Source organism: Apodemus sylvaticus, chromosome 22, assembly GCF_947179515.1.
Source record: "Apodemus sylvaticus chromosome 22, mApoSyl1.1, whole genome shotgun sequence".
Lineage (NCBI taxonomy): Eukaryota > Metazoa > Chordata > Mammalia > Rodentia > Muridae > Apodemus > Apodemus sylvaticus.
In genome coordinates, this window is record NC_067493.1 from 33,915,981 (window position 1) to 33,943,446 (window position 27,466).

At 49.0% G+C, this 27,466-nt stretch overlaps 1 protein-coding gene across 2 annotated transcripts in view; it reads left to right on the forward strand.

Moving 5' to 3' along the window:
* Hip1 (huntingtin interacting protein 1) overlaps positions 1-27,466 on the forward strand; it is a 136,756-nt gene that overhangs the window by 98,648 nt on the left and 10,642 nt on the right. For both annotated transcript variants that reach the window (XM_052169164.1, XM_052169165.1), the window contains exons 10-27: positions 5,379-5,454; positions 5,544-5,684; positions 6,950-7,047; positions 9,325-9,397; positions 10,905-11,088; positions 11,787-11,875; positions 12,977-13,093; positions 14,283-14,384; positions 14,601-14,744; positions 15,490-15,625; positions 16,582-16,668; positions 17,056-17,163; positions 17,254-17,390; positions 19,698-19,808; positions 22,194-22,252; positions 22,456-22,549; positions 24,923-25,023; positions 26,513-26,618. In XM_052169164.1, coding sequence (XP_052025124.1) covers positions 5,379-5,454; positions 5,544-5,684; positions 6,950-7,047; positions 9,325-9,397; positions 10,905-11,088; positions 11,787-11,875; positions 12,977-13,093; positions 14,283-14,384; positions 14,601-14,744; positions 15,490-15,625; positions 16,582-16,668; positions 17,056-17,163; positions 17,254-17,390; positions 19,698-19,808; positions 22,194-22,252; positions 22,456-22,549; positions 24,923-25,023; positions 26,513-26,618 — 1,963 coding nt within the window. The remainder of the gene's footprint in view (positions 1-5,378; positions 5,455-5,543; positions 5,685-6,949; positions 7,048-9,324; positions 9,398-10,904; positions 11,089-11,786; positions 11,876-12,976; positions 13,094-14,282; positions 14,385-14,600; positions 14,745-15,489; positions 15,626-16,581; positions 16,669-17,055; positions 17,164-17,253; positions 17,391-19,697; positions 19,809-22,193; positions 22,253-22,455; positions 22,550-24,922; positions 25,024-26,512; positions 26,619-27,466) is intronic.

A 27,466-nucleotide genomic window follows, 5' to 3' on the forward strand; every position in this document is an offset into this window, starting at 1 on the left:
GACTCAGCAGTTAAGAGCACTGGCTGCTCTTCTGCAGGTCCTGAGTTCAAATCCCAGCAACCACATGGTGGCTCACAACCATCTGTAAAGAGATGTGAAACATCTGAAGACAGCTACAGTGTACTTAGGCATAATAATAAATAAATCTTTAAAAAAGAGAGAGAGAAGAAAAATGAAGCCAAACAAAATCTCTGTGGACACAACCAGACATGGCCTGGGTGTGTCTCTTATACAGTGCAGATCATACCCTCAGGCTACCCTTATTCCCCCCCCCCCCCCCCATACCTCTTGTATTTTCTTCCTTTCCCTTCCCTTTGGCTCCTCCCAGCCATATACTCCCCTTCTATACGTGCGTATATTTAAATCTGGAGCCTGTGTAGCAGAGACAACATGTAAATACTTGGCTGAGTCTGGTTTATTTCATTTAGCTTGATAACGTCCAGTCCCCTGCATGGCACGTGACATTCTTTTTAAAATTTATTTTATCACAGTTATGTATTCTGCGTGTGTGCACATGAATCCATGGAACACGCATGAAGGTCAGAGAACACTTTTCAGGAGTCAGTTCTCTCCTACCATGTAAGACCCAAGGATCTAATGCAGGTCTTAAGCTTGGTGGCAAATTTCCTTACCCACTGAGCCATCTTGCTAGCCCTATAATTTCTTCACCTTGTGGCTGAATGAAACCCCGTCCTGTATGTAGACCACATTCATTATATCCGTTCATCTGCCGATGGACATACACAACACTTCCGTGTCTTGGCTATTGTGAATGACATCGCAGTGCACATGGGTATGCAGGGATCTCTTTGCTGGGTGTTGAGCTGACATTCCTTCATGTATGTTCCAAGCCGCATTACACATAGTCCACATGGTATTTCTAGTCTGTTGAGAACCTTTTAGTTCTATCTTGGTTGGACTACTTTACCTTCCTGCCAATAGGGTTAGGATTCTTTTAACCCATATTTTTACCCCCCATGTTTGTTTTCTTGAGAGGAAAAACTCTCAGTGTGGTTTTAATTTGCATTTTCTTGGTAGCTAAAGATTATTAAGCCATATATATATATCTGTGTACGTATACATACATAGGTGTATACATCGGTGTCTTAGTTTCATGTCTGTTATGATAAAATAAGGCAACTTAAGGGCAAAGGGGTTTATTTGGTGTAGAGTTCCAGGTTACAATCTCTTATTTCAGGGAAGTCACAGCAGGAACATGTGGCATCTAGACACATACCACCATGTGTGCTTGTCGATCTGCTAGCTTCCTCTGCTCCAAGGCCCCACGCCAGGCAATGGTGCCGCCCACAGCGGGCTAGGTCATCCACTGTCAAGGAAGACAAATCAGGACGCTCCCCCAGAGTCAACTTCATATAGACAGTCCCACGATGAGACTCTTTCCAGATGGTTCTAGACTGTGTCAAGTCGGCAATTTGAACTAACCCTCATGGTTGACCCTTTGTCTTCCCTCTTTTGTGAATTGTTTGTGAGGCAGCCATCTTGACTTTGTTTTCCCTGTTTACGTCTTCATCCTTGACCATGGCTTCTGAATCTCTGGCTGACACTTCACTTATTCATTCCCTCAGGAGAAGTCAAAGGACAAACACAGGGTTGAACTAAGCCCCTAGTTTCCTCATTCCGCTGGGGAAGCCTGGTGCGTGTCCTGTGATGAATGACTTATGAAATCCTGGGAGACAGGCCCTGGGGCTGGTTTCCTGGAATGTGAAATTCCAGTAGCTTGCAAAAGCACTAACGTCTATTACTGTTGGCGACAACCCAGAGAGCCGGGACGTGCGGTCAGCTCATTTTATTTTCTTCAGTATTTCCCCCACCAGCTCATGAACATGCCTCCTATGAGCAGCTGCTCCATTTTCTCTTCCACAAAGAGGCGAATGTTCTGGAAGGCCTCACTGTGCTGGAGTTCAGGGAAAGCTGTAGCAATGTTACACGGACACTTTAGACTCGGGGTCTGAGAGGCCGGGGTGAGACCCTGCGGATGGATTAGTTGATAGGCAAATGAAGGTCCAGGCTGCAACCAAAGTAGCTTCAGCTCCTTTATGTCAGCCTTCTTGGTCTGTAATGGGTGTACTCAGATTAGAGGCTTGACAAGGAGGGAAGTGCTTTGTGGGGCCTGGCGTCTGGCTCAGTTGCACAGTGCTGGCCTGCCGTGCGTGAAGCCCTGGGTCCCAACCTGTGACCATGTGGAATAGCCTGGGAGAGTGAAGGGGAGTAGATAGGGTAGGGGAAAGAAAGAAATAGAGCAGAGAAGAGTAGAAGGCAGAGGAGAATAGAGAACTATGGGATGGAATGAATAGAAATAGAATAGAATAGAAAAGAATAGAATGAATAGAATAGAATACAATAGATAAAATGGAATAGAATGTTACTTTTCCAATTGCTGTAATAAAATGCACAACAAAGCAGCCTAAGAGAATTTGAGGGTACAGTCCTTCCTGGTGTGAAAGTAATGGTGTGTTTTAGTTAGGGTTCTATTGCTATGAAGAGACACTGTGACCAAGGCAACTCGTATAAAGGAAAACATTTCATTGGAGCTGGCTTACAGAAGTTTAGTTCATTAGCAGCGTGGTGGGAAGATGGCGGTGTGCAGGCAGATGTGGTGCTGGAGAAGGAGCAGAGAGTTCTACATCTAGATCCCTTGGCAGCAGGAAGAGAGCGTGAGTCACTAGGCCGAGTGTGAGCTTCTAAGACCTCAAATCTCTACTCCTAGTGATGCACCTACTCCAACAAGGCCACACCCACTCCAACAAGGCCACACCTCTAGTAGTGCTACTCTTTATGTGCCTTTGAGAGGCAGAGAGATGAATGTTCTTACTCTGCTCATGTCCTCCTTTGATATTTCAATTATTTATTTGTTTATTTATATATTTATTAGTTTTTTTGTTTGTGTAGCCCTAACTGTCCTGGAACTCACTCTGTAGACCAGGTTGGCCCCGAACTCACAGAGATCTGCCTGCCTCTGCCTCCTGAGTGCTGAGATTAAAGGCATCTAGCACTACCTGGCTTAGATTTCATTTTTTTTTTCTTTATTCAGTCCAGGATCCCAGTCCATGGGGTGGTACTACCCACATTGTGGGCGGATATTCCCACCTAAGTTAACCCAGTCTAGAAACACCATCACAGACTGTCCACCTGTGTGTTTTCATGATATCTCAATCCCATGAAAGCTAACAATCAAAATTAACCATCGCAAACAGGACAGCATAGGAAAGGATAGACTTGGAGGCTGGAGAAGATGGCTCAGTAGTTAAGAGCATTTGTTGCTATTACAGGAGACCCAAGTTTGGTTTCTGGCTCCTGCAACAGATGACTCACAGCCTCCTGTAACTCAGAATCATAGGGATCCATTGCTTCTGGGTCACCTGCCCTCATGTACACATGTCTACACACACACACACACACACAATTATAAATAAAGTCCATGTAGGGCTGCCCACACATTAAATCCTGGAGGAAGGAGAGGCGGGTAGTTTTCTATGAGTTTGCTGCCAGCCTGGTCTGCCTAGTGAGTTCCAAATCAGCCAGAGCTATACTGTGAGCCCCTGTCTCAAAAACAAAATCAAATGTAAAGTTTTAAAGAAATCAGAGAGAGAGAGAGAGAGAGAGAGAGAGAGAGAGAGAGAGAGAGAGAGAGAGAGAGAGGAATGTTAGTTTACACATAGCTCTATTTATCCAGAGTTAGGGTTAGGGCTTGGCATAGGCAAGCCATGCCTCTTCTTGGGTATTTGAGTGACTCCCCTGTGCCTGTAACCTGGCTGACTAGCTCAGCAGCGTCCTTGAACCCTGACTCCTTGAAGTTTCTGTTCTAACCTAGTGATGAATATTTCAGAAGCAAGAGAGGGATCTGCATTAGTCAGTAAGCTTCCCACCTGTTCCTGTGACTCGCTGCCTTGTAATTTTGGAGAAAAATCATTTCCCTTTCACCTTCCTCCAAATTAACTAACTCCTCCTTGGAAGAGAAGCCTGCCAACGGTGGTGTGTATTCCACAGCAGTGGGGAAGCGAGTGGGGATTTGGGCTTGTCATTGTGACAATGACCTCACAGAAGCAACGTAAGGCAGCAGGGGTTCACCTTGACTCCCAGTCTGAGGAGGTCACAGTCCATCACGATAAGGGAAGGCATGGTGGCAGGAGCTTGGGCTAGCTGGTCACACTGCAGCCATGGTCAGGAAGCTGTTTCTCCCCTCAGTTTCTCTCCCTACACACATGTACACATGTATTTATTTTGTAGAGCACATGCATGTGTAGACCAGAGGACCACTTGAGGGAATCAGTTTTCTCCTTCCACTCTGTGGGCCCCAGAGACTGAACTCAGGTCATCAGCCTTGCCAGCAGATGCCTTTACCTTCGAGCCTTCTCGAAGGGCCCATTTGGTCCTTATTCAGCCCAGAGGGGTGGTGCTACCCAGATTCATGGGGAAAGAAATTATACCCACCTCAGTTAAACCCTGTGGAAACACCCTCATAGATAATGCCCAGAAGAGTGTCTCCATGGTGATTCTAAATCCCGTCAAATTTTCATTAAGATTGGCCATCTCTGAGACTGTCCAGTCTTCATTGGGGTCTGTAGTATTAATTACTATTTTCTCACCACTGGTGACTGAGAATTCACTATAAATACTTCGATTGGTGCCGAGCATGGGGGTGCAAGCCTCTAATCCCAGAGTTCAAGGCCAGCCTGGTCTACAGAGATCGGTCTATGACAGGCAGTCCTATCTACATAGGGAAACCCTATTTCAAGAAACAACACAAACTAGCCAGGCGGTAGTGGCACACGCCTGTAATCCCAGCACTCTGGGAGGCAGAGGCAGGCGGATTTCTGAGTTCAAGGCCAGCCTGGTCTACAGAGTGAGTTCCAGGACAGCCAGGGCTACACAGAGAAACCCTGTCTGGAAAAAAACAAAACCAAAAAAATAAATAAATAAAACAAAAACAAAACAACACAAACAAACAAGATAAAACAACCTCAACCTGTTACACTGTTTTTTTTTTTTTTTTTTTTTTGAGATTTCATTTTCATTCACGCATGTGGGCGGTGTGGAGATCGAGAGAGATGGATGTGTGTGCCGACATAGGAGTGAGCTTGTGGAGGTCAGAGGTCAACCTCACGGACCCGGTTGTACCTTTCCACTTTATGTGGGTTCCAGGAATCAAACTCAAGTCACCAGGCTTACTCCATGAAATGACAAAGCGCCTTTACCCACTGAGCCATCCCCCTGCCTCTGTAGTATCATAGTTGAGTTCTGCCATTATGGAGGGCAATCCGCCAACAGTTTGTGCCTTTAAGGTGACAGAGGGTGAGTATGTTGAAGAGGTGAAACCAACCTTATTCAGCATCCCCGAATCCCTTCCTCACTGCCAGGTTGAAAGATCTGTTTCAGCGCTCCAGCAACCTACAGTACTTCAAGAGGCTCATTCAGATCCCCCAGCTGCCTGAGGTGAGTGTTGCCTGGTGGGCTCTGCAGGGTCCCCAGGGCCTGGCCCCCGAGCATCCTTTAAAGATGTGTTTCGTCTCCCACTTCTCCAGAATCCACCCAACTTCCTACGGGCCTCGGCCCTGTCGGAGCACATCAGTCCTGTGGTGGTGATCCCGGCTGAGGTGTCATCGCCCGACAGTGAGCCTGTCCTGGAGAAGGATGACCTCATGGACATGGACGCCTCCCAGCAGGTAGAGACCCCTTGGGGGAGGAACTTGGCCCTTCCAGAACAGACCAAAGGACAGGAGAGGCTCCTAGCTTAGATTAGGCCTGCCTGACTTTATTATTTGGAAATGGTGTTTCACTATGTTACTTATCCTGGTTTCAAATTCTTGAGCTCTGGAAATCTTCCTGCCTCTGCCTCAAAGGTGGATGCAGCTACATGTGCATGCCGCGGTGCCTAACTAGATTCTTCTGTCTCATAACCAAGTAGGAGCTTAGACTGAGCCCCCTGCACTAGAGCTCCTGGAGTGATCTTAGCTAGGTCTCGCTCAAATCAAGAAAGCAGAGATTCTTGGTACCAAGTGTGGCCATGCATGCCGCTAATCACAGAACTTGAGAGGTGGAGGCAGGAGAAGAGGAATTCAAGGTCAGCTTCCCCACATACCAAGCTTATCGGGCTAGAGAGACGGCTCAGCCATTAAGAGCATTTACTGCTCTTGCGGGGGACCTGGGTTTGATTCCCAGCATCCAGAAAATGGCTCATAACCATCTTTTTTGTTTGTTTTCTTTTCTTTTTCAAGACAGTTTTCTTTGGTTCTTTTTCAAGACAGGGTTTCTCTGTGTAGCCCTGTGTAACCCTGGAACTCACTCTGTAGACCAGGCTGGCCTCGAACTAAGAAATCCACCTGCCTCTGCCTCCCAATTGCTGAGATTAAAGGCGTGTGTCACCACCGCCACCTGGCTTCAAGATGGTTTTTTCTGTAGCCCTGGCTGTTCTTAAATTCACTCTGTAGATTAGGCTAACCTCAAACTCACCGAGATCCTCCTGCCTCTGCCTCCCAAGTGCTGGGATTAAAGGTGTGTGGCGCCACCACCTGGCTTCACAACCATCTTTAACTCCAGTCCAAGAAAAGCCCACACCCTCTTCTGACCTCTGTGAACACCAGACACAGTCACACATACGTGCAGACAAAACACTCATACATATAAAAATAAATAAATCTTTTAAAATGTTTTATTTAATTACAAAGAAAGAAAAATAGGAAGAAAACAAGCCAAGCAAGGCAGCATATACTTCAATTCCAGTCATCGGGAGACAGAAGTGAGCAGGTGTCTCTATGAGTTTGAGGCCAGTGTGGTCTGTATCGTGAGTTCCAGGCCAGCCAGAGCAAAGCAGTGCACACTAACGTTATAAATTGCACTCGCCTCCCCTGCACCGCTCCGTGGTAGCCGTAGAATTGTCTGGGTCTCTGACTTGCGCTCCGCCCCTCCCCCACCCCACGGATTCCCGCAGACTTTGTTTGACAACAAGTTTGATGACGTCTTCGGCAGCTCCTTGAGCAGCGACCCCTTCAATTTCAACAATCAGAACGGCGTGAGCAAGGACGAGAAGTGAGTCCATGCTGGGTAGGAGACGTAAGCGGTCGGGAAATGCTGCTAAGCTGGGGTCTGCCGAGTCCGTGCTGGGTAGGAGACGTAAACGGTCAAGAAATGCTGCTAAGCTGGGGTCTGCCTGAGACCGCTACGCCAAGAGGAAGGAACTCTGTGTGTCTGTGTGTGTCTGTGTGTGTGTGTTTACATATGTGTTTATTTGTATGTGTATGTGACAGTACATGTGTGTTTCTGTATGAATATATCTGTTTATGTGTGTGTAAGTACATATGTGTGTATGTGTCTAAGTACATGTATGTGTTTGTGTGTAAGTGCACATGCGTGTTTATGGCAGAATTCAAGCTCAGGTGTTATTCCATAGATGCCCTCCACCTCCATTGTTTGGTGTCGGATTGTGTGTGTTTGAGTGTGTGTATCTGTTCACATGTGTGTGTATGCATGTGTTTACATGTGTATACGTATGTGCACTTTCCTATGCATGCATGTGTGGAGGCTAGACGTCAGTGTTAGGTGTCTTCCCTTATTACTCAACACCTTTTTTTTAGTGTCTGTGTGTCCGTGTACATGCATGCATGCCTGTGTGCCCAGGTGGACCAGAAATAGATGCGGTTTGGGGTTACCCAGCATAGGTGCTGGGAACCGAACTTGTGTTCTCTGCAAGAGCAACAAGTGCTCTTAACCCACTGAGCTATCTCTGTAGTACAGTACTTCCTTTAAAAGAAAATGTTTTATTGCATATGTTTGTTTGAGTATATATGTGTGTGGTGGGTCAGAGCTGTGGCAAGGTGCTGTACACGTCGAAGTCACAGGATTTTACGAGTCGGCTTTTTCTTTTTGCATTTATATGGAGTCCAGGGATCAAACTCAGGTTGTCAGGCTGGGCGGCAAGGCCCTTCACACACAGATTCCCCTCATTCATCCTGAGAATCCTTAATATCTGGGCTCTTTGGAAAGGGGAGGATGTCTCTCAGCAGGACCACTCACTTAGCATGCTAAGGGCTGGGCTTCCATCTCCCAGCTAAGAAAGGGACCAGGGGTAGAGAAATGGCTCCATGGCTAAGAGCCCTTGCTCCTTAAAGTTCATTTCCCAGCACCTACGTTGAGTGGCTTACGACCTCCTAAAACTCCCGAGATCCAACACCCTCTTCCAGCCTCCAAGAGACCCCACATACATGTGCACATACTAACGGGCAGAGATGTACATAAACTTAAAAACCTGTCTCAGTCTCTTACCCCTTCCCTAATACAGATATTTAGTCTGTATCCTAGATCAGTAGCTGTGAACCTGTGGGTATCAGGGTAAGATACCTAATGGTTAAGGTACGATAACCCTAGGTATCCAAGGGTTGTCAGGTCCAGAACCACCAGAATCACCCTAACAGGCAGACACAGATACAGAATCCAGCCACTGCACAAGACTCCTTTTTATAAGATGAATACTGTGTGTGAGTGTGGTATGTGTGGGGTATGTTTGTGGGGTATGTGTGTGTGGTGTGTTTGTGGTGTGGGATGTGTGTGGTGTGTTTGTGGTGTGTGTGTGTGTAGTATATGTGTGTGGGGGCTGTAGGGGGTGGTTTGTGTGTGGTGTGGGGGTGTATGTGGGGGATGTATAAAGTGTTTGTGTGGAGTGTGTTGGGTGGGGTGGTGGTGTTTTCTTTAAATTTTGTGCTAGGACAGAGTTGCTACATGCACGCTATGTCATTAGTGTATAAATAAGAGGACAACTTGCAGGAGTCAGTTCTCTCCTTCCACCTCATGGGTGCCAGGGACCCAACGAAGTTTGTCAGGCCGATGGCATCTTTACCTTCTGAGCCATCTCACCAGCCCCTGTTTTTCTGTTGTTTCAGAAATAATGACAGCAAAAGTCATATGTGGTCAGTATAGATGCAACTTTTTCATCCCAAATATCTTCCATCCCCAGTCAGCTGAATGCACAGGTCCAGAACCACGAATGAGAAAAGCTGACTGGAAAATTTATATCGCAAAGGATTGTTAGTTGTTCATGGGTCTAGAGATGCCACTTCCTTTGTAGAGTGCCTGTGTGGCATGCGGGACACCCCAGGTACCCTAGCACATGGTTATAATTCCAGCACCCCAGAGGAAAGGAGAGAAGGGTGGTTGTGGTGGGAATAGAAACAATCTTCCTCCAGTGAATATCTGGTTGTTTGTTTGTTTTCTTAAAAAGAATGGCCCCAATTAACAAGAGCTCTGACCTCCTTTTGTCTCCTGACTTACATGGAGGAGGGGGTGGGACCAAGCCTGTTTTTCTCTTCTCAGGGACCACTTGATTGAACGCCTGTACAGAGAGATCAGTGGACTGACAGGACAGCTGGACAACATGAAGATTGAGGTACATTCTAGGATCCGTGTGCGCTGGGTTTCACCAACATGAGGCACACAGCGATGTTCCATGATATCTGCTGGACCCCATCCTAAGATGGCTTGATTAACAGACATGCCTTGCTGGGCGTGGTAGTGCAGGCCTTTAATCCCAGCACCCGGAGGCAAAGGCGGGTGCATCACTGTGAGCTTGAGACCAGCCTGATCTACAAAGTGAGTTCCAAGACAGCCGGGGCTACACAGAGAAACCCTGTCTCAAAAAACAAAGCCACCACCACCACCAAAATAGATATGCCAAAGTCAATGAGTTTGCCTATCTCAGGTCTCAATTAAAATGTGTTGTCATAAAGATGGCGGTTAAGCTGGGTACCAGTGTTCCCGTGAACCATGACTATGGCTTGATCATCAGGGATGACAAAGACCACTTCTCATAAGTTCTTGAGAAAACTTGATTTAGGAGCTGGGGCTGTAGCTCAGTGACAGATCATTTACCTAAATCTATCAAAAGGTCTGACAGAGCGCCTGCCTAGAACTCCTCCGTAAGGGGTGGAGGACACGCCTCAGCTGTAAAGTACTGGCAGAGACTTCATCACTAATGGGTTAGCCCTGTGGCTCAGTTTTAGAGAGCTGAGCTTAGATGCCCCAGGAAGGCACAGGAGGTGTGGCTTGTTGGTGGACGCTTTTGTCTAGGGTCTCAGTAAAGGACTGGTGGTCTGGGAGGGGTGGCTGAGCACTAGAGCCCCTGCCTAGAATCCCCCAGTGAGGGGCTGGGGGCGTGGCTCAGTGGTAGAGCCCCTGCCTAGAATCCCCCAGGGAGGACCTGGGGGCGTGGCTCAGTGGTAGAGCTCCTGCCTAGAATCTCTCAGGGAGGGGCTGGGGGCGTGACTCAGTGGTAGAGCCCCTGCCTAGAATCCTCCAGTGAGGACCTGGGGGCGTGGCTCAGTGGTAGAACCCCTGCCTAGAATCCTCCAGTGAGGACCTGGGGGCGTGGCTCAGTGGTAGAGCTCCTGCCTAGAATCCCCCAGGGAGGGGATGGGGGCGTGGCTCAGTGGTAGAGCCCCTGCCTAGAATCCCCCAGAGAGGGGCTGGGGGCGTGGCTCAGTGGTAGAGCCCCTGCCTAGAATCCCCCAGGGAGGGGATGGGGGCGTGGCTCAGTGGTAGAGCCCCTGTCTAGAATCCCCCAGGGAGGGGATGGGGGCGTGGCTAAGTGGTAGAGCCCCTGCCTAGAATCCCCCAGGGAGGGGATGGGGGCGTGGCTCAGTGGTCGAGCCCCTGCCTAGAATCCTCCAGGGAGGTTCTAGGGGCCTCTGTCGCTCGGCAGTATATAGCCACTGACCACATGAACAAGACCCTAGGCTCCCTATCTATGGGTGGGGAAATAGGATGATGCAGAGGTCAGCCATAACTGGTCAGTGCAGCATCGGTGATAAGTCATTCCTGTCCTGCCTGGTGCCCCCGTGGGGCAGCCTCGCAGAGGCGAGCTCCTCACTGCTCCTCACTGCGGCTTCCCCTGACAGAGCCAGCGGGCCATGCTGCAGCTGAAGGGTCGCGTGAGTGAGCTGGAGGCGGAGCTGGCAGAGCAGCAGCACTTGGGCCGGCAGGCTACAGACGACTGCGAGTTCCTGCGCACCGAGCTGGATGAACTGAAGAGGCAGCGAGAGGACACGGAGAAGGCGCAGCGCAGCCTGACTGAGATAGAAAGTGAGGGCCAGGGTGGGGACTGAGGGTGTGGGCGGGAGCCGGGGTGCTGACTCCTGTCCTCAGAGGTAAGAACAGACTTGGTGGCACCGCTGGGCTCAAAACAACCAAGGACCCAGTGATGGCTTGAATCCCTATCCTGGGAGAGGGAACTTCCTAGGAGAGGAAGCTGGACAATAGACCTAAGGGAGGGGTGGTGGGAGTGGGGGGGGAGGGGAAATGGACGGATAGACAGGTAACACGTGATGCTTAAAGCCCTGCTGATGTGGATACTGTGTAGGCAGGCATCAGTCTGCAGGTGAATTTGAATCAAGGGAAAGTTTACTTAAAAAAGACAACCTTTTGTGTCTGGAGTAGTGGTATTTACTTGTAACTTCAGAACTCGGGAGGCAGAGACGGGAGGTGACCATAATGCCAGCTTGGGTTACGTAGCAAGCCCTTGTTTCCAGAAAACCCCAATGAATGACTGTTTAATGAAAGTTAATAGATAACTTCTAGCAGAGCGTGGTGGTATACGCCTGTAGTCCCAGTGCACAGGGTCAGAGTTTCAAGGTCGTGTTGGCTACATAGCCTGAGCTACATGAGACCATATCTTTAAAAAAAAAAAGATAAAAATTTCTTGAGTGTCCACAGCTTACTGGAGGAAGGATGAGGGTCATGCCAGCCAGGACAGAGGCCTCACTTTCATCTTTCCCATGCAGGAAAGGCTCAGGCCAATGAACAGCGGTATAGCAAGTTAAAAGAGAAGTACAGTGAACTGGTACAGAACCACGCCGACCTGCTGCGGAAGGTAGGGGCTTAGGCTCCTCCTGATCCTCCCATGTATTCCACAGTGTAGGAGGAACAGCTCAAGCCTGGGTGGGGTTGGGGGTCTAACCCTAACCCCTACCCCTAACCCCTAACCCTATGTATGTATTCTTCCTCTGTATGTCCATATGCTGGTGTATGCGCATGTGTACGCAGTTGCTTGAGGTGGCCAGTAGAGGGCATCAGACCTCTGAAGCTGAAGTCACAGGCAAATCGTGAGCCTAGAGCGGGTGCCAGGAACCCAACCTGTGTCCTTTGCAAGAGCAGCACATGCTCTTAACTACCGAGCCATCTTTCCATCCCCACACTCCTATTTCTCAGCCCCAGCTTTTAAAAAAAAAGATTTATTAATTTTATTCATATGAGTACACTGTAGCTGTCTTCAGACATACCAGAAGAGGGCGTCAGATCCCATGACAGATGGTTGTGAGCCACCAGGTGGTTGCTGGGAATTGAACTCAGGACCTCCAGAAGAGCAGCCAGTGCTCCTATCCACAGAGCTATCTCTCCAGCCCTAACCCCAGCTTTTTAAGACTAATTGAGTTCTGTCTTGTGTGCCGGCCACACTTAGAATTACCCTTCATTTGAGCCGGGCATAGTGGGACATGCCTCTAATCCTGTCTGAAGGTAGAGGCAAGATCCTCTCTCAAAAAAAAATAAGTTTGCATGTGTAGTGGCACACAACTTTCAACCCAACCCTGGAGACTAGGCAGGACTAAATAGTCAGATCCTATCTCAAAAAATAAACAAGTGACTGTACTATTCCACACATGAAATCCTCATACTTAGGAAGCAGAGGCAGGAGGATTGCTGTGAGACTGAGGCTAGCCTGGGCTACATAGTGAATTCCATGCCAGCCTGGAAAAATACACCAGACAACCCTACCCCTGCCTACTCTGTGTATTTTTGTAAACACACATTGATCTGAAAGTCATGGCTGGTTCTGGCTTTCTTCCAGGTAGGAAAAAATTCCTCCCATATCTGCCTCCTGGTTACTCACAGTTTGATAGATCCTTGCTGCTGGGAGGAAGAGGGGCTTGGAGCCTGAGTAATGTCGGCTAAAGTCTCTCTACTCTCCTTTCAGAATGCAGAGGTGACCAAACAGGTGTCCGTGGCCCGCCAAGCCCAGGTGGATTTGGAAAGAGAGAAAAAAGAACTAGCAGATTCCTTTGCACGTGTGAGTGACCAGGCCCAGCAGAAGGTAAGCAGGTGTGTGTGTGTGTGTGTGTGCTTGCGTGCGTGCGCACGCGTGTGCCTGTGTGTAGTGCAAGTCTGTGATGTCAGCACTTGGGAGGAGGAGGCAAGAGAAACAGAAGTCCAGGGTCATCCTTGGCTACATAGCAAATTCAAGGCCAGCCTGGGCTACTTGAAACCCTGTCTCAAGGAAGGCCAGGGGGCCAGGTGAAGGAAACAGGAGCCAGGCAAAGAAATGGGAGACCAGGCAGTGGTGGTTCACGCCTTTAATCCCGGGCAGAGGCAGCCAGATCTCTGAATTTGAGGCCAGCCTACTCTACAGAGTTTTAGGATAGCCAGGGCTACACAGAAAAACCCTCACTCAACAACAACAACAACAAAGGTATATATAAAAATCAATTATTATTTGTTTTATTGTTACTAGTATTTAATATTATTGACATTAGTAATATCAATTGTGATTTAATATTATGTTATTAATCATAATATATAATTCAGTTAATTATATTTTTGATATTATAATATTAATATATTAAAATTACTGTTCCTAGTTAATATTTATTTATTGGTTTTTCAAGACAGAGTTTCTTTGTGTAGTCCTGACTGTCCTGGAACTCATTCTGTAGATCAGGCTGGCCTCGAACTCAGAAATCTGCCTGCCTCTGCCTCCCAAGTGATGGGATTAAAAGCATGCACCATCACTGCCTGGCTTAATATTTATATTGATAAACTTTATTAATTATTACTATATTGATACTATATTGATAATTAGTTATTGATAATAATTAGTATGTGTTAGTCCTGAATTTTTTTTCTTTTTCAAAGATTTATTTATTTATTATATGTAAGTACACTGTAGCTGTCTTCAGACACACCAGAAGAGGGTATCAGATCCTGTTGCAGATGGTTGTGAGCCACCATGCGGTTGCTGGGATTTGAGGACCTTCAGAAGAGCAGTCAGTGCTCTTAACCGCTGAGCCATCTCTCCATCCCAAAAATTACTATTGAGAAAGAAAAGCAAAGCTGTTAGTGAGGACCGGGTGATCAACGTCCTCCAGTCTGCCTGTTACCTGCTCACTTATAACTAAGACCTACTGGAATGTACGGTCTCAGTCAATGGTGTGGCAAAAGTCTACATATCTGTATTCCCTCTCGTGAGTTCTCTCTCACGGCGCATCCATTTGCCTCTGTTTCAGACTCAAGAGCAACAGGATGTTCTCGAGAGCCTGAAGCATGAACTGGCCACCAGCAGACAAGAACTGCAGGTGCTCCACAGCAGCCTGGAAACCTCTGCCCAGGTGAGCCCTTCCCTGCCCCCCTCCCTCCGGTGCCCCGGCCCTCCCCGAGCCCTCTGGCTCCAGCTCTAATCCACACACATTCCTGGAAGCAATGATAAGCACCCTGACACATATTACTACCTCCTGCCAGGAGCCAGGAAGTGTGTCTGGAGTCCCAGGGAGGGGACTGTTCAATTTCTTCCATTTCTCCCTGTTTCTACATGGTGACCTCTGCAGTCAGAAGCGAAATGGCTGACGCAGATCGCCGAATTGGAGAAGGAACAAGGTATCTTGACAGCCACCGCCTCTCAGAGAGAGGAAGAGTTATCGGCCCTCCGAGACCAGCTGGAAAGCACCCAGATCAAACTGGCTGGTGCCCAGGTGAGTGACATATAGCCACTGGGGTCACCATGGGGGCCAGAGATGTGCCGCGAAGGGTTCAAAGTCATTTGGCCTGCTTGCCAAGGTCTCCTGTAGACACAGTTCCTAAAGCCAAGTGCCTCTATTTTGTATACGAGGAAAAGCGTGTGTGGGCTGGGGAGGCACTTCAGTGGGCAGAGCTCTTGTCCAGCGCACACGAGGCCCTGAGTGCAGCCTCCGGGCCACGTCAGCGGAGTCCGCTGACACACACGTGTGATCGATCGCCCAAGTCCGGAACTAGAGGCAGGGAGAATCAGGAGTTCCAGTTATTCTCAGCCTCCAATACTGAGTGTGAGGCCCGCCAGAGATACATGAATCCCTGCCTAATCAAATAATAAAATAAACGAGGGCCCGGGGAGATGGCTCAGCAGAGCACCCACGTTGGGATGATCTCTGGATCTCTCACAGGCACAGCCAGGGGCTTGCTTTGTTAATCTAAGCTTATCTTAATCAAGAGGACAAAGCAATCCTCAGGAAGTAATTTGACTTCCACCCTGGTCGTGGAAGTGGGCCAGTGGGCCATCTGAGATTGAACATCAGTGGACCAAGATCAGGTATTGTTTTCTGTATGGAACTGACCAGCACGGATCTCATTAGATCCACAGTGAGAGGCCAGGAATCCACGTGGTCCCAGGTATACCCTGCCTAGGGTTCATGTGGTGTACCTGGCTGACTCTCACTTCCTTGGGTTTGTTTTTCTTCCTAGGAATCCATGTGCCGGCAGGTAACCGACCAGAGGAAAATGCTTTTGGCGGGGATCAGGAAGGCTGCGGAGCGGGAGCTGCAGGAGGCACTGAGCCAGCTTGAAGAGCCTGCCCTCATCAGCTGTGCAGGATCCACAGGTAGGCATCCATCCGGCTGCCTCCCTGTACGCCCTCAATCCCACAGGAAACGTAACTCAGGGGTCCTCAGCCTGGCTTCATGCCGAAGCTCGCGGGGTGAGCCCACTCTCTAGGTGGGTGACGTTGGAAGTTCTGTGGCATAGTGCCTGAGTAATTGTGACTTTAGGGGGCCATTGTGGCTCCCGGTTTCAGAGCCTCTCTATGTGGGAGAGCCAAGAGCAGGGCAGGAGATGGCAGGGAGAGCGGACTCCCTCCCCCACCCCTCCCCCCCCACCTGTTTCCTCTCGATAGGCTCCGTCTCCCACATGGCCATAGTCTACCAGATTTCGTGAGTTCCAGGACAGACTGAGCGGTATAGTGAGGTCCTGTCTCAATAATAATAACAAGGACAACAATAGTAATACCATGACCTTGTAAGAGACACTTAAGAGTCTAACCTTGCAGTGTGCCGTGCCCCTGTAGTGAGCAGGAGGACCCTGAGACTACAGTGAGGTGACAGACAGGGCTCAGTTGGTGGAATGCTTGGGTAGCATGCACAAAGTCCCGGGTTCCAGTCCTAGGACCGTATACACGGGGTATAATGGTACATGCCTGTTACCCCACCACTTCAGGGAGGGGGGCAGGGGGGCACGATGATCAGATGTTCGTATCATCTTTGGCCACATAGTGAGTTCAAAGCCAGCCTGGGTCACATGAGTCCCTGGGGGGGGGGCGGTGGTGGGAGAGGGAGAGAGAGAGAGAGAGAGAGAGAGAGAGAGAGAGAGAGAGGTGAATAGATATGTATATCTCATCGGAACCCGCACAGCCAGCACCCTCCTGCCTTTTCCCCCTCTCTCCCTCCCTCCCTCCCTCCCTCCGTCCTATCTTAAGGAAAAGCCTGTGGATCAGCCCACCCCACTGCTTATAGAGGGCAAACCGTGAGAACCCTTGGTCTGACGTCACCCTGTCTTCCTCAGATCACCTTCTGTCCAAAGTCAGCTCTGTGTCCTGCTGCCTCGAGCAACTGGAAAAGAACCGCGGCCAGTATCTGGCCTGCCCGGAAGGTAAGAGGAACAGACGCCATGGCCTCCGTCACCAGGGGCAACCAGGCCAGGTTCACATATGTGAACTGGGAGCTGGAGATATGACCTAGTGGGTAAAGCACTCGACAGGACAGAGGACCTGGGTTCAAGTCCCAGGACCCATCTCACCTCAGGCTGTTTATGGCTGCCTGTAACTTCAGTTAAATGGATTTGACGCCCTCTGCTGGCCTCCAGTGGTATCTGCATTCAGATATCCCCTTGCAGATATATATATATATATATATATATATATATATATATATATATATATATATATATATATATATATATATATATAAATACACTGAAAAAGAATGTAAAGAAAAACGTCCTGACCTTTTACTACGTTTTACTTCCTGTGCCCTGCAGATATTAGTGAACTTCTGCACTCCATAACCCTGCTTGCCCACTTGACCGGCGACACCATCATTCAGGGCAGTGCCACCAGCCTCCGGGCCCCACCGGAGCCTGCCGACTGTGAGTACCAGAGAACAGGGGGTGCCCTGGGGTGTCCCGGAGAGCGAGGAAAACAGGCGGTGCTCAAACACCTGTCTCTCCTGCCTCCAGCTCTGACGGAGGCCTGTAGGCAGTACGGCAGAGAAACCCTGGCCTATCTGTCCTCCCTAGAGGAAGAGGGAGCCATGGAGAAAGCCGACATCACAGCCATAAGGAATTGCCTCAGCAAGATCAAGACCATTGGCGAGGTATTGTTAGTGACGTGATTGGCTTTCCTGTTGTGTGGTTGTCTGACACAGGGTCTTGTGTAGCCCAGGCTGGCCTCAAGTTCTCTCTGAAGCTAAGGATGACCCTGAACTTCCTTTTTGGTTTTTGGTTTTTGTTTGTTTGTTTGTTTGCTTTTGGTTTTGTTGTTGTTTTTTCGGAGATAGGGTTTCTCTGTGTAGCCCTGGCTGTCCTGGAACTCACTCTGTAGACCATGCTGGCCTCGAACCCAGAAATCCGCCTGCCTCTGCCTCCCAAGTGCTGGGATTAAAGGCGTGCACCACCACCACCCAGCTCTGACCCTGAACTTCTTTCTCCTTGCCTCTGTGTTCTGGGTGCTGGGATTTCAGGCCTAGCTGCTTTATGTGGAGATGGACCGCAGGCTTCATGCACGTTAGACAAGCGGTCTCCAGAGCCACATCCCCTACCCTGTTTGGTTTTCTGTTTTTTGAGATGGTCTCTTATAGACCAGGCTAGCCTCCAACTTACCAAGTAGGCAAGAATATCCTTGGGTGGCTGATCCTCCTACATCCACCCTGCACATACTAGGGTTATAGGCATGCTTCATCATGTCTAGAAAGTTTGTGTGTGTGTGTGTGTGTGTGTGTCTATGTACATGAGTGCATGTGTACACATATGTCAGTGTGTACATGCATGCCAGATGAAGGCATCAAATGTCCTCTGTCATGCTCTGTTCTTTTGATGCTGAATCACTCCCTGAACAAGACTCTCTAGCTCTTGTTTTCCTGCTAAACTGAACGCCAGCCGACCCCCACCCCACCCCATCCCACCCCACCCCGCAGGCCCAGTCAGGCACGTGCCAGATGCTAGCAGACTCTTTATGCTCTTTATGCCGGTGCTGGGATCCGAACTTCAAAACTGATGATTGTGCGGCAAGCCCTCTTACCCGCCAAACCCGCTCTGCGGCCCCCAGGAAGTGATTCTTATGCTGCATTGGTGGGAATCAGTTGTGCTCCCCTGGGCCTTCTGTGTATCCAACTTGATTCTAGAAAGAGTTAGGCCTGAGAGCAGCTGACATCCTTGTTGTGTTTTGAGACAGGGCCTCATAAAAACGCCACCTCGGCCTCTCATATGCTGAGATTGCAGGCCTGTGCCAATACGCGAGGCAAGGCCGACCTCAGAAGGCCTTTCTAGCCGTGTTTGATTCACTCTGGCCTGGCGAAGGTCCCTGCTGCATCATTGCCGCAAAGGGGAATAAATAGTTGCCCATCTCTTAAGTACGGTTGCTGGCCTGGGCAGTAACGCCTAAAACAGACGTGGACACCAGATCGTGAGAGTTCCCACCCTAGGGACAGAGAAACGATGTTTGCCCCCTTCCTCGAAGGTCCCAATGACAAACCAAAGTTCCGGTCCTCATTAGTTCATCTTGGGGAGCCCGGGAGTTTATTATTCCTTACAGAGTAGGGCGAGGCTTCACAGACAGGAATGCGGGTGAGCTCAGAGCCGCCTCACTACAGTCTTCACGCAGCGTGGACGTATGCTTCCCCACGGCCACACAGATGGATCAACCTTTCTCACGCCCCTCCTTGAGACCCTGAGGATTCTGTGTAATTGTTGTAGAAAATATTTAAACCCAATTCAGGGTTTTTACCCCACCTTTGATCATCTAGTTCCTAGATAAAAGACACACAATCTTTATATTTATTATAAGCCTTATGCACCTAAAGAGCTGGGCAGATATCTATCCTCCATGTTATTATGTCTGATTCCCAGCCAGTAATCCCATTATCCAGTTTGCCATGTTTCAACTGGGATGCTTTTAACTCCAATTAGCCGACCCACGTGGCCATGATTTTTAGATTCTTACCCCATGGTGCTTCTCCTCTCTTTATTTTTTCCTCCTTGTGAATCTCCTCCAAACCCAAGCCCAGGAACCCAAAACCCTGCCTATCTTTATCCACCAATCAGGGATAACTTGGGGGTCAAGGTCCCATAGCATCATCTGGGTCTAAGTGAGGTCTCTGTGAGCAGCCAGGATTTAGCAGATCAAAAGACCAACCCTCGACATGCAATTCAGGTAGAGGTTGACCCCTATTCAAAATGAAAGTTTTATTCAAGATGGTTTCACTTTAGTTCCTTCTCGCCATGGTTCTGAGGATGCACCACGAAGGGATGAACATGAAGCTGGAACTTTCACATCACGGGAAGTTCCAGGTGGTTCCTATGACAGTCCCTGCCGCCGATGCTTTATAGAGGGTTCCTATGCTAGGGCCTATGAAAAGCAAAGAGAAGGACCAAGCGTCCTTTGACCTCTGTGTAACTGCTCACAGGAACTGCTGCCCAGGGGCTTGGACATCAAGCAAGAAGAGCTGGGTGACCTCGTGGACAAGGAGATGGCAGCCACTTCAGCTGCCATTGAAGCTGCCACCACCCGGATAGAGGTAAGAGCATTCTGTGGGCTTTCCCGCAGTGATACTCGTGTGGCCTCCCTAGAGCAGTGCTGTGTCTTGGTTTCCCTGTCAAAGAAGCCAGAACTGTCCAGTGTGATGGTTGATCTCCCTTGGGAGGCGAAGGCAGGAGGTAAAGAAATTCAAGATTGTCCTCAGCTATATAGTAAATTTGAAGCCTTTTGTTGCTACTTTGTTTCCAACCCAGTTCCCCAGTAAAAGAAAGCTCAGCTTAATCAGTAACAAAACAAGCTACAAGCCTAGACTGGGCAGATCTCCCACTACACTGCTCTATTTCCATCTTTATTATCCCACATAACCTGTGGTTTCTCCAGGCCATGAGCTTCTCTCTCTGCCGCCTCTCCTTAGATCTCCAGTAGCTCCCCTTCCTGTCCTCCCTCTCCCCCCTCTCCCCCCGCCCCCCTCCCCCCTCCTCCCCTCCCCCCCGCCCCCCTCCCCCCTCCTCCCCTCCCCCCTCCCGTCGCTCCTCCCCTAGGCTCTCAGCTCCTCCCACTTCCTCCTGCCCAATCATTGGCTCAAGCCTTTATTTGAAAAGTTAAGATGGGGAGAAGGTTCACAAGGCAACTCCTCATCTGCAGCCTCTCTGAGGAGTGGAATTAGCATCAAAATACAAGCCCTGGGCTATCCACAACAGAAGCCCCATCCTGGGCTACAGGAGATATGGGGGGGAGGGAGAAAGGGAGAGAGAGAGGGGGAGGGAGGGAGGCAGGCTAATTGTGGTGGCACACACCTTTAATCCTAGCACTTAAGAAACAGGCAGGTGTATCCCTGAGTTCAAGGCCAGCCTGGTACAGAGTGAGTTCCAGAACAGCCAAGGGCTACACAGAGAAACCCTGTCTCAAAAAACAAAACCAACCAACCAACCAACTAACAAAAAAAAAAAAAGAAAGAAAAAGAAAAAAAAAAAGAAAAAGAAAGGAAAAAAAAGGAAGAGGAAAGGAACACAAAATCAAACTCAAGATCACTGCATCAAAGAGGGGAAGAAAACGGGTCCTTCTGAAGAAAGATGAGCAGTGTCCTCCGAGGTAGGACATTTCGTTTCTGTTGCTGTGATGAAAGGCAACTTAGGAGAGAAGGGTTTAGTTTTGCTTACAGGTTCAGGACACTTCACTGAAGACACTGGCCAGAGCTTGAAGCTGCATCCCCTCTACAGTTGCGAGCGAGAGGGACAACGCGCACACATTCGCTTGCTTGCTCTTGTGTGCTCGGCCTGAGTTCTCTACTCGTACACAGTTCACACAGTTCAGGGCTCATTGCGCAGGGAACTGTGCTGCGCACAGTGGGCTGGGTCTTCCCACATTCCTCACACAGATGTTTTCTTAGTCAGGGTTTCTATTCCTGCACAAACATCATAACCAAGAAGCAAGTTGGGGAGGAAAGGGTTTATTGAGCTTACACTTCCACATTGCTGTTCATCACTAAAGCAAGTCAGGACTGGAACTCAAGCAGGTCAGGAAGCAGGAGCTGATGCAGAGGCCATGGAGGGATGTTCCTTACTGGCTTGCTTCCCCTGGCTTGCTCAGCCTGCTCTCTTATAGAACCCAAGACTACCAGCCCAGGGATGGCCCCACCCACAAGGGGCCCTCCCCCTTGATCACTAATTGAGATAATGCCCCACAGCTGGATCTCATGGAGGCACTTCCTCAAGGGAGTCTCCTTTCTCTGTGATAAATCCAGCTTGTGTCAAGTTGACACACAAAACCAGCCAGTACAGATGCACCCACTATCCAACGGTCTGTCATTGAGACTCACTTGTTAAGTGACTCTAGGTTGTTGAGTTGACAGTTAAAACTACCCTTCACTGTCCTGATAACTGCTAGGGGAAGCCTGATAGATCTTAAAGAGTTTCTCAGTAGAAGGGAAGGAGACCCATTGGGAAGGTCTCCTGGGCTCCTTTGGTGGAAGGCTCACTCACTACTAAGCACCTGCCTCGTGAACTTGGTAGCAGCTGCCTCTCGTGTGTGTTTCATGTACCAAGGTCCAGATTCTCACTGGCTACAACAGTCAGCTCTAGCTGTCTACCATCCCGATAGATGGAAGGTCTGGAGTTCTTCTGACTCACAGGGATAGAGATGAAAATATCAGATTCTGCTTTCTATGCCACCACAGCTTGTTGGATCCAGACTGGACGTACCAAGGCCACCGTGGTGGTTATCGGGTTCATGGGACATTCGGGGACCAGGCTTGCTGGGCTGGGGCTGTAGCCCAGTAATAGGGTGCCTGTGTCAATCCCCCAGTTGAGGCGCTGAGCTCATGGCTTCTCAGAGCACGTGCCGAGCAGGTTAAGAAACCTGAGCTCAAAACCCAGGAATACACACAGAGCAAGGAAAGGAAACCAGCCACGCTTCTTTTTAACAGGAAATTCTCAGTAAATCCCGGGCAGGAGACACGGGAGTCAAGCTGGAGGTGAACGAGAGGTCAGTGCGAGCCTTGGGGTTGGGGGGGGAGAGAGGGTAAGTAAGGTGCTTGTAAGTAAGCCAGGCTGACAGGAATCCTCCAGCAAGCCCGACACCTTTCCTGCCCCTCCCTCCTCCAAGGCCTTCCTGGTTTAGGAGTGAGAAAGCAAGTCGTCCGCTTTCTTCTTAGTGTTCGCGTCTCACAAGCCATTTCTTCTCACTAGGATCCTTGGTTCTTGTACCAGCCTGATGCAAGCCATCAAGGTGCTCATCGTGGCCTCCAAGGACCTCCAGAAGGAGATCGTGGAGAGCGGCAGGGTGAGCGGGGCTGTGGTGTCATCCTTTTCTCCTCCCACATGTGCTGGGTTCCAACTGTACTCCATCTCAGGTGGATCTGCCATTCTAAGGAGATTCGCAGATCCTGTGGGGAGTTGAGGGTCCCTGACAGCTGCCTCTGCTAGTTCTAGCCCAGCTCCCGGAGGCCATGCAGAGCTGTTGGGAACCCCTCTGACGTAGCGAATCTAGGTCCTCCAGGACTGACTGAGGACTTTGGGAAACTGGGCAGATGGCAGGAATAAACCTGGGTATTGTCACCCCCTCAGACAGGCGAGACTGGTCCCTATAGATTCCCAGACCTGCAGATACTTAACCCTTTAATCCAAGTGTTCATAACACGGAGGCAGGAGGATCTCACGTCTGACCTCAGCCGGGGTGCATAGCTGGTCCTTCTCTCAAAATTCCCTTCATGATGTAGCTCAGTTGGTAGAGTCCCTGCTTGGCATCTATAAACCCATGAATTCTATCCCAGACTCTGCATAAACCATACCCAGTTTATCCCCATCATTGGGAAGCAGAGGAAAGCAGATCTCTGTGAGTTCAAGGCCAGCCTGGTCTACACAAAGAGATCCTGTCTCAAAACAAGAACTTTATGGGCTAGAGACATGGCTCAGTGGTCAGTAGCACTGGTCTAATGAGGGACTCTTTAGTTTCCCTCCTCCTCCCCCGCCACACCCCTCACCACCCTGGCAAACATAGCAGTTAGCTCACAACTACCAGAGCTCCAGCTCCAGGGCAGCCTATGTCTGTCATCATCAGGCACCTGCGCCTTTAACACAAACACACACAATTAAAGGTTTAAAATGAATCTTTTTTTTTTCTTTTTAATAATTTTTATCTATTTACATTCGAGCTATTGCCCCCACTTCTGGTCCCCTCTCCCCAAAATGCATCTTTTTTAAAAGCTAGGGACTTCCTTAATTCATCACTCCCATAGCCTTCCGCCTTTTTGCATCTTTGTTTTCTTATCCTTAAGGGGAGACGCAGTGCACTCGGCCCTTGGTGGGCGGTCTATAGAATTAGCTGTTAGTGGCTGGGCATTGGGCCAGCGAGGTGGCTCAGCAGGTAAAGGCGCCTGCCACTGTGCCTGCCTGACTGAGTTCAGTCTCCAGGTCTTCCATGGTGGAAAGGTAGAGCCAGTTCCTTCCAAGCCGTCCCCTGACCTTCGTGGGCGCGCCATGACAGGGCACAGCCACCAGCCCACATACACGTACAGAATATATAAATTAAGTTTGGGGGCGCAGGGGTCCTTGTGCTCACAGGGAAGCACGTAGAGAACCAGATGTTAATCATGGAGGAGTGTCTCCTCAATGGAGAAGATAAAAATCAATACCTGCAGTTCACTCTCCAAAGCTAGGAGTGGGTTTTGTTAATGACCTGGTGACCTTTCTGCTATCTCTGGAGGCAGACCTCACACAAATTCTCCAAATGGTTATCCCTGGATAACTCTTCCCTCCCTGGACAGTTGGTTACACATCCTTAGGGGAGATGTCACATGGACTTTATGGCCTGCTGACTTCTATGCTCTGTCAGAGACCACACTAGATTCTAGGCCTCTTAGCTGTAGAATCTGCCCTCAAGGTCACATGGACTTTATAATAAAGAGTTCTGTGTAGCCATACCTTATGCTCTCTTGTGCCTCTGGAATTGGACTGATTGCACTGGTTGTTGCCTGGAAACCCTTTCCCAAATTAGACTGTGTTTTCAATATGCTGACAATGAACCACCTGGCTTAGACTCCCTGAAGGCTGTTCCAGGTTGATGAACTCAGTCCGCCCTGGGTTTTCATTCTTATCTCTTCAAGTGTTTCACTTCCCTGTCTGACACCTGCAGGAACCCCTCAATAAATGTAATTAAAAAAAAAAAAAACAAAAAACCTGGGTCTGTTGCTACCTGCTTATAATGCACTTGGGAGACTGAGGCAGGAAGACCAAGAACTGGAGGATAGTTTAAGTTATGTAATAAGCCCTCTATCCAAACAAATACTGCGCGCTGGATGGTCCACTGTTCTTGTTACAGAGGACCAAGGTTCAATCCCAGAACGGAAGTGGTTGCTCATAGTCATTTGGAATTCCAGACCCTCCCCCTCCCTCTGCACACATGTGGCACATGTACATGCAGACAAAACACTCATGAGAAATCCCTTTAAAAATTCAAGGCAGAGCAATGGTGGCTCACATCTTTAATCCCAGCTCTCGAGAGGCAGTGGCAGGTGGATCTCTGAATTTAAGGCCAGTCTGGTCGACAGAGTGAGTTCCAGGACAGCCAGGGATCCATAGAGATCCTGTCGTAAAATAAAATAAAGTAATAAAATAAAATCACATCTAACCAAAGTCTTATATTTTGTTTCTATAGGGTACTGCATCCCCTAAAGAATTTTATGCCAAGAACTCTCGGTGGACAGAAGGGCTTATATCTGCCTCCAAAGCTGTTGGCTGGGGAGCTACCATCATGGTGTAAGTGTCTGGCCCCAAGGCCCCCCCTCTCTTTCCTCATTCCATTGATCCACCCTAGACAGTTGCTTAGAGATAAAGAAGTATCCTCATAGCCTGGCATAGTGGTACCCACCTGTAATCCCAGCACTTGGGGGGCCGAGGCAGAAGGATAGCAAGATAGAGGCCACCCTGGGCTCTCCATGTCCCTGTGTAATAATAACAGTATAACGTGTGCTGGCCTAGATCAGTGGCAGAGCATCTGCTGAGCTTGCGTGTGCCCCTTGGTCCAACCCCAGTCATTCTACAATGTTTGCTGGTATTGGGGATAGACCGGTCTGTTTTGGTTTTTAAGACAGGGTCTCTCATACCCCTAGAACTAACCTGGAGCTCAGTATGTAGTCCAGGCTGGCCTTGAAGAGATCCACTAGCCTCTGTCTCCCGAGTGCTGGGATCCACTGATCCCTGTGACAGCACACCTGACCCAAAATGTTTTTAAAATCTAGAAACACATGATTTTTTTTTAAATAAAACCAATAGTGGGACTGAGAGATGGGTGGGGCATGCTGTCCTGCATATTAAACATGGACCCCAGTTCGATTCCTGGCTCACACATAAAAAGCCAATCCCAGTGCTGGGAAGGGAGAGGCAGGAGGATGCGTGCAGTTCATTCACTGGCCGGCCAGCCTAGGCCTGATCGGCCAGCTCCAAGTCCCACTGTCTGAGCCAGGCAGAGTAGCCTTTAATCCCAAGCACTCTGGAGCCAGAGACAGATGCAGCTCTGTGGGTTCGAGGCCAGCTTTGTCTGCAGAGTGAGTTCCAGACAGGCAGTGCTACATAGTGAGAAGTTGTCTCAAAAAACAAAACAGAAAAGATAGGGGCCACATCGCAAAAGAATAAGCTGGAGGCAGGCATGGGATCTATGCCTTCAGTCCTTGCCCTTGGAAGAAAAAGACAGATGGTACTCTGAGGCTGGGGATAACTAGGGATCTGTACTGAGACCCTATCTCAAAAGAAATATATATATACTATATATTTATATAATTATATATTATATATAATTAAATATAATCATTACACATATATTATAATATAACCCATTATATTTATTAATATATATTGTAATATAATAATATATTTATATTTATTATATATTTATTCTATTTTATAATATAATTATGATATATGTATTATTTTATATTATAATATAATATAAATATATATATATATATATATAGTAAATTGCACCTAAAGAGAGACATCTGAATTGGCCCTGTGGCTTCCACAGGCTCTTCTCACACACACATTATCTATTATACATCCACAAATAAATACAGAAAGAAATGAATAGTACTGGGAGTTTGAAAAGGACCTAGGGTCTCCTAGGACAACACAGGGACAGGGTAAGTAGGCTGCCCTCTGTCTAGCCAGGGACGTGGCGGTTGGCTGGAGGTGGGAGCACGGTGCTTTCTGCTCTCGGTAACTCCCCCCTCCGCCTCACGTGGGTTCGCAGGGATGCAGCTGATCTCGTGGTCCAAGGCAAAGGGAAGTTCGAGGAGCTGATGGTGTGCTCACGGGAGATTGCTGCCAGCACAGCCCAGCTCGTGGCTGCATCCAAGGTAGGGCCGGGCCAGCCGGTGCTGAGCTTGAACCGTGAAACCGAGCTCAGAGCAGGTGATGATCCCCAGCTCCGCTTGTGCCGACCTGAGGCACAAAAAAGGTCCGCCTCTCGAGGGCTCCATAGCACCCTTTAAGGAGGATATACATGGCGGCTATAGTCTAAATCCCTGCAGAGAAGAAAAAGACAAAGAAAGAGAAAGGAGCCGCATGGTGGCGGTGTACACATTTGATCCCTGCACCTGGGAGGCAGAGGAGGAGGAGGCTCTTTGAGATCGAGCCCAGCCTGGTCTACAGAGTGAATTCCAGGGCAGCCAGGGCTACACAGAGAAACCCTGTCTCAATAAACCAAACAAGCGAAGAAGTCTAATATGAGCCAGAAAGGAGCCCTCCCCCAGCGCAGCGCACGCATGCCTCACGGCTCCCCTCGATCTTGTTAGGTAGATCGTGAGGGTCCCAGGCATGCCAGCATCCAAGTACCAACGCCATCAAGGAGCACTCAGGTGGACCGGGGGACATGGCCTGTCATGCCTGCTACTTCGGAAGATGAGGCAAGAATGTTAAAGTAAAGGCTAGCCTGGCCTGAAAGTGAATTTAGGGCCAACCTGAGCAATTTCACAAGACTTTGTGGCTCAAAATAAGTTTTTAAACAGGGGCCATCGAGATGGCTCAGTCAGGAAAAGGGACTTGCTACCAAACCTGATGATCTGAGATTGATCCCTGGGAACTACGTGGTGGAATGAAATGACTCCCGCAGGTTGTTCTCCGATTTCCTACACATAAGCCCCACATAAATATAAGACAGTAAAAAGTAATTTAAAATTGCCTTGCGTCTGCTGGTAAGAGGCAT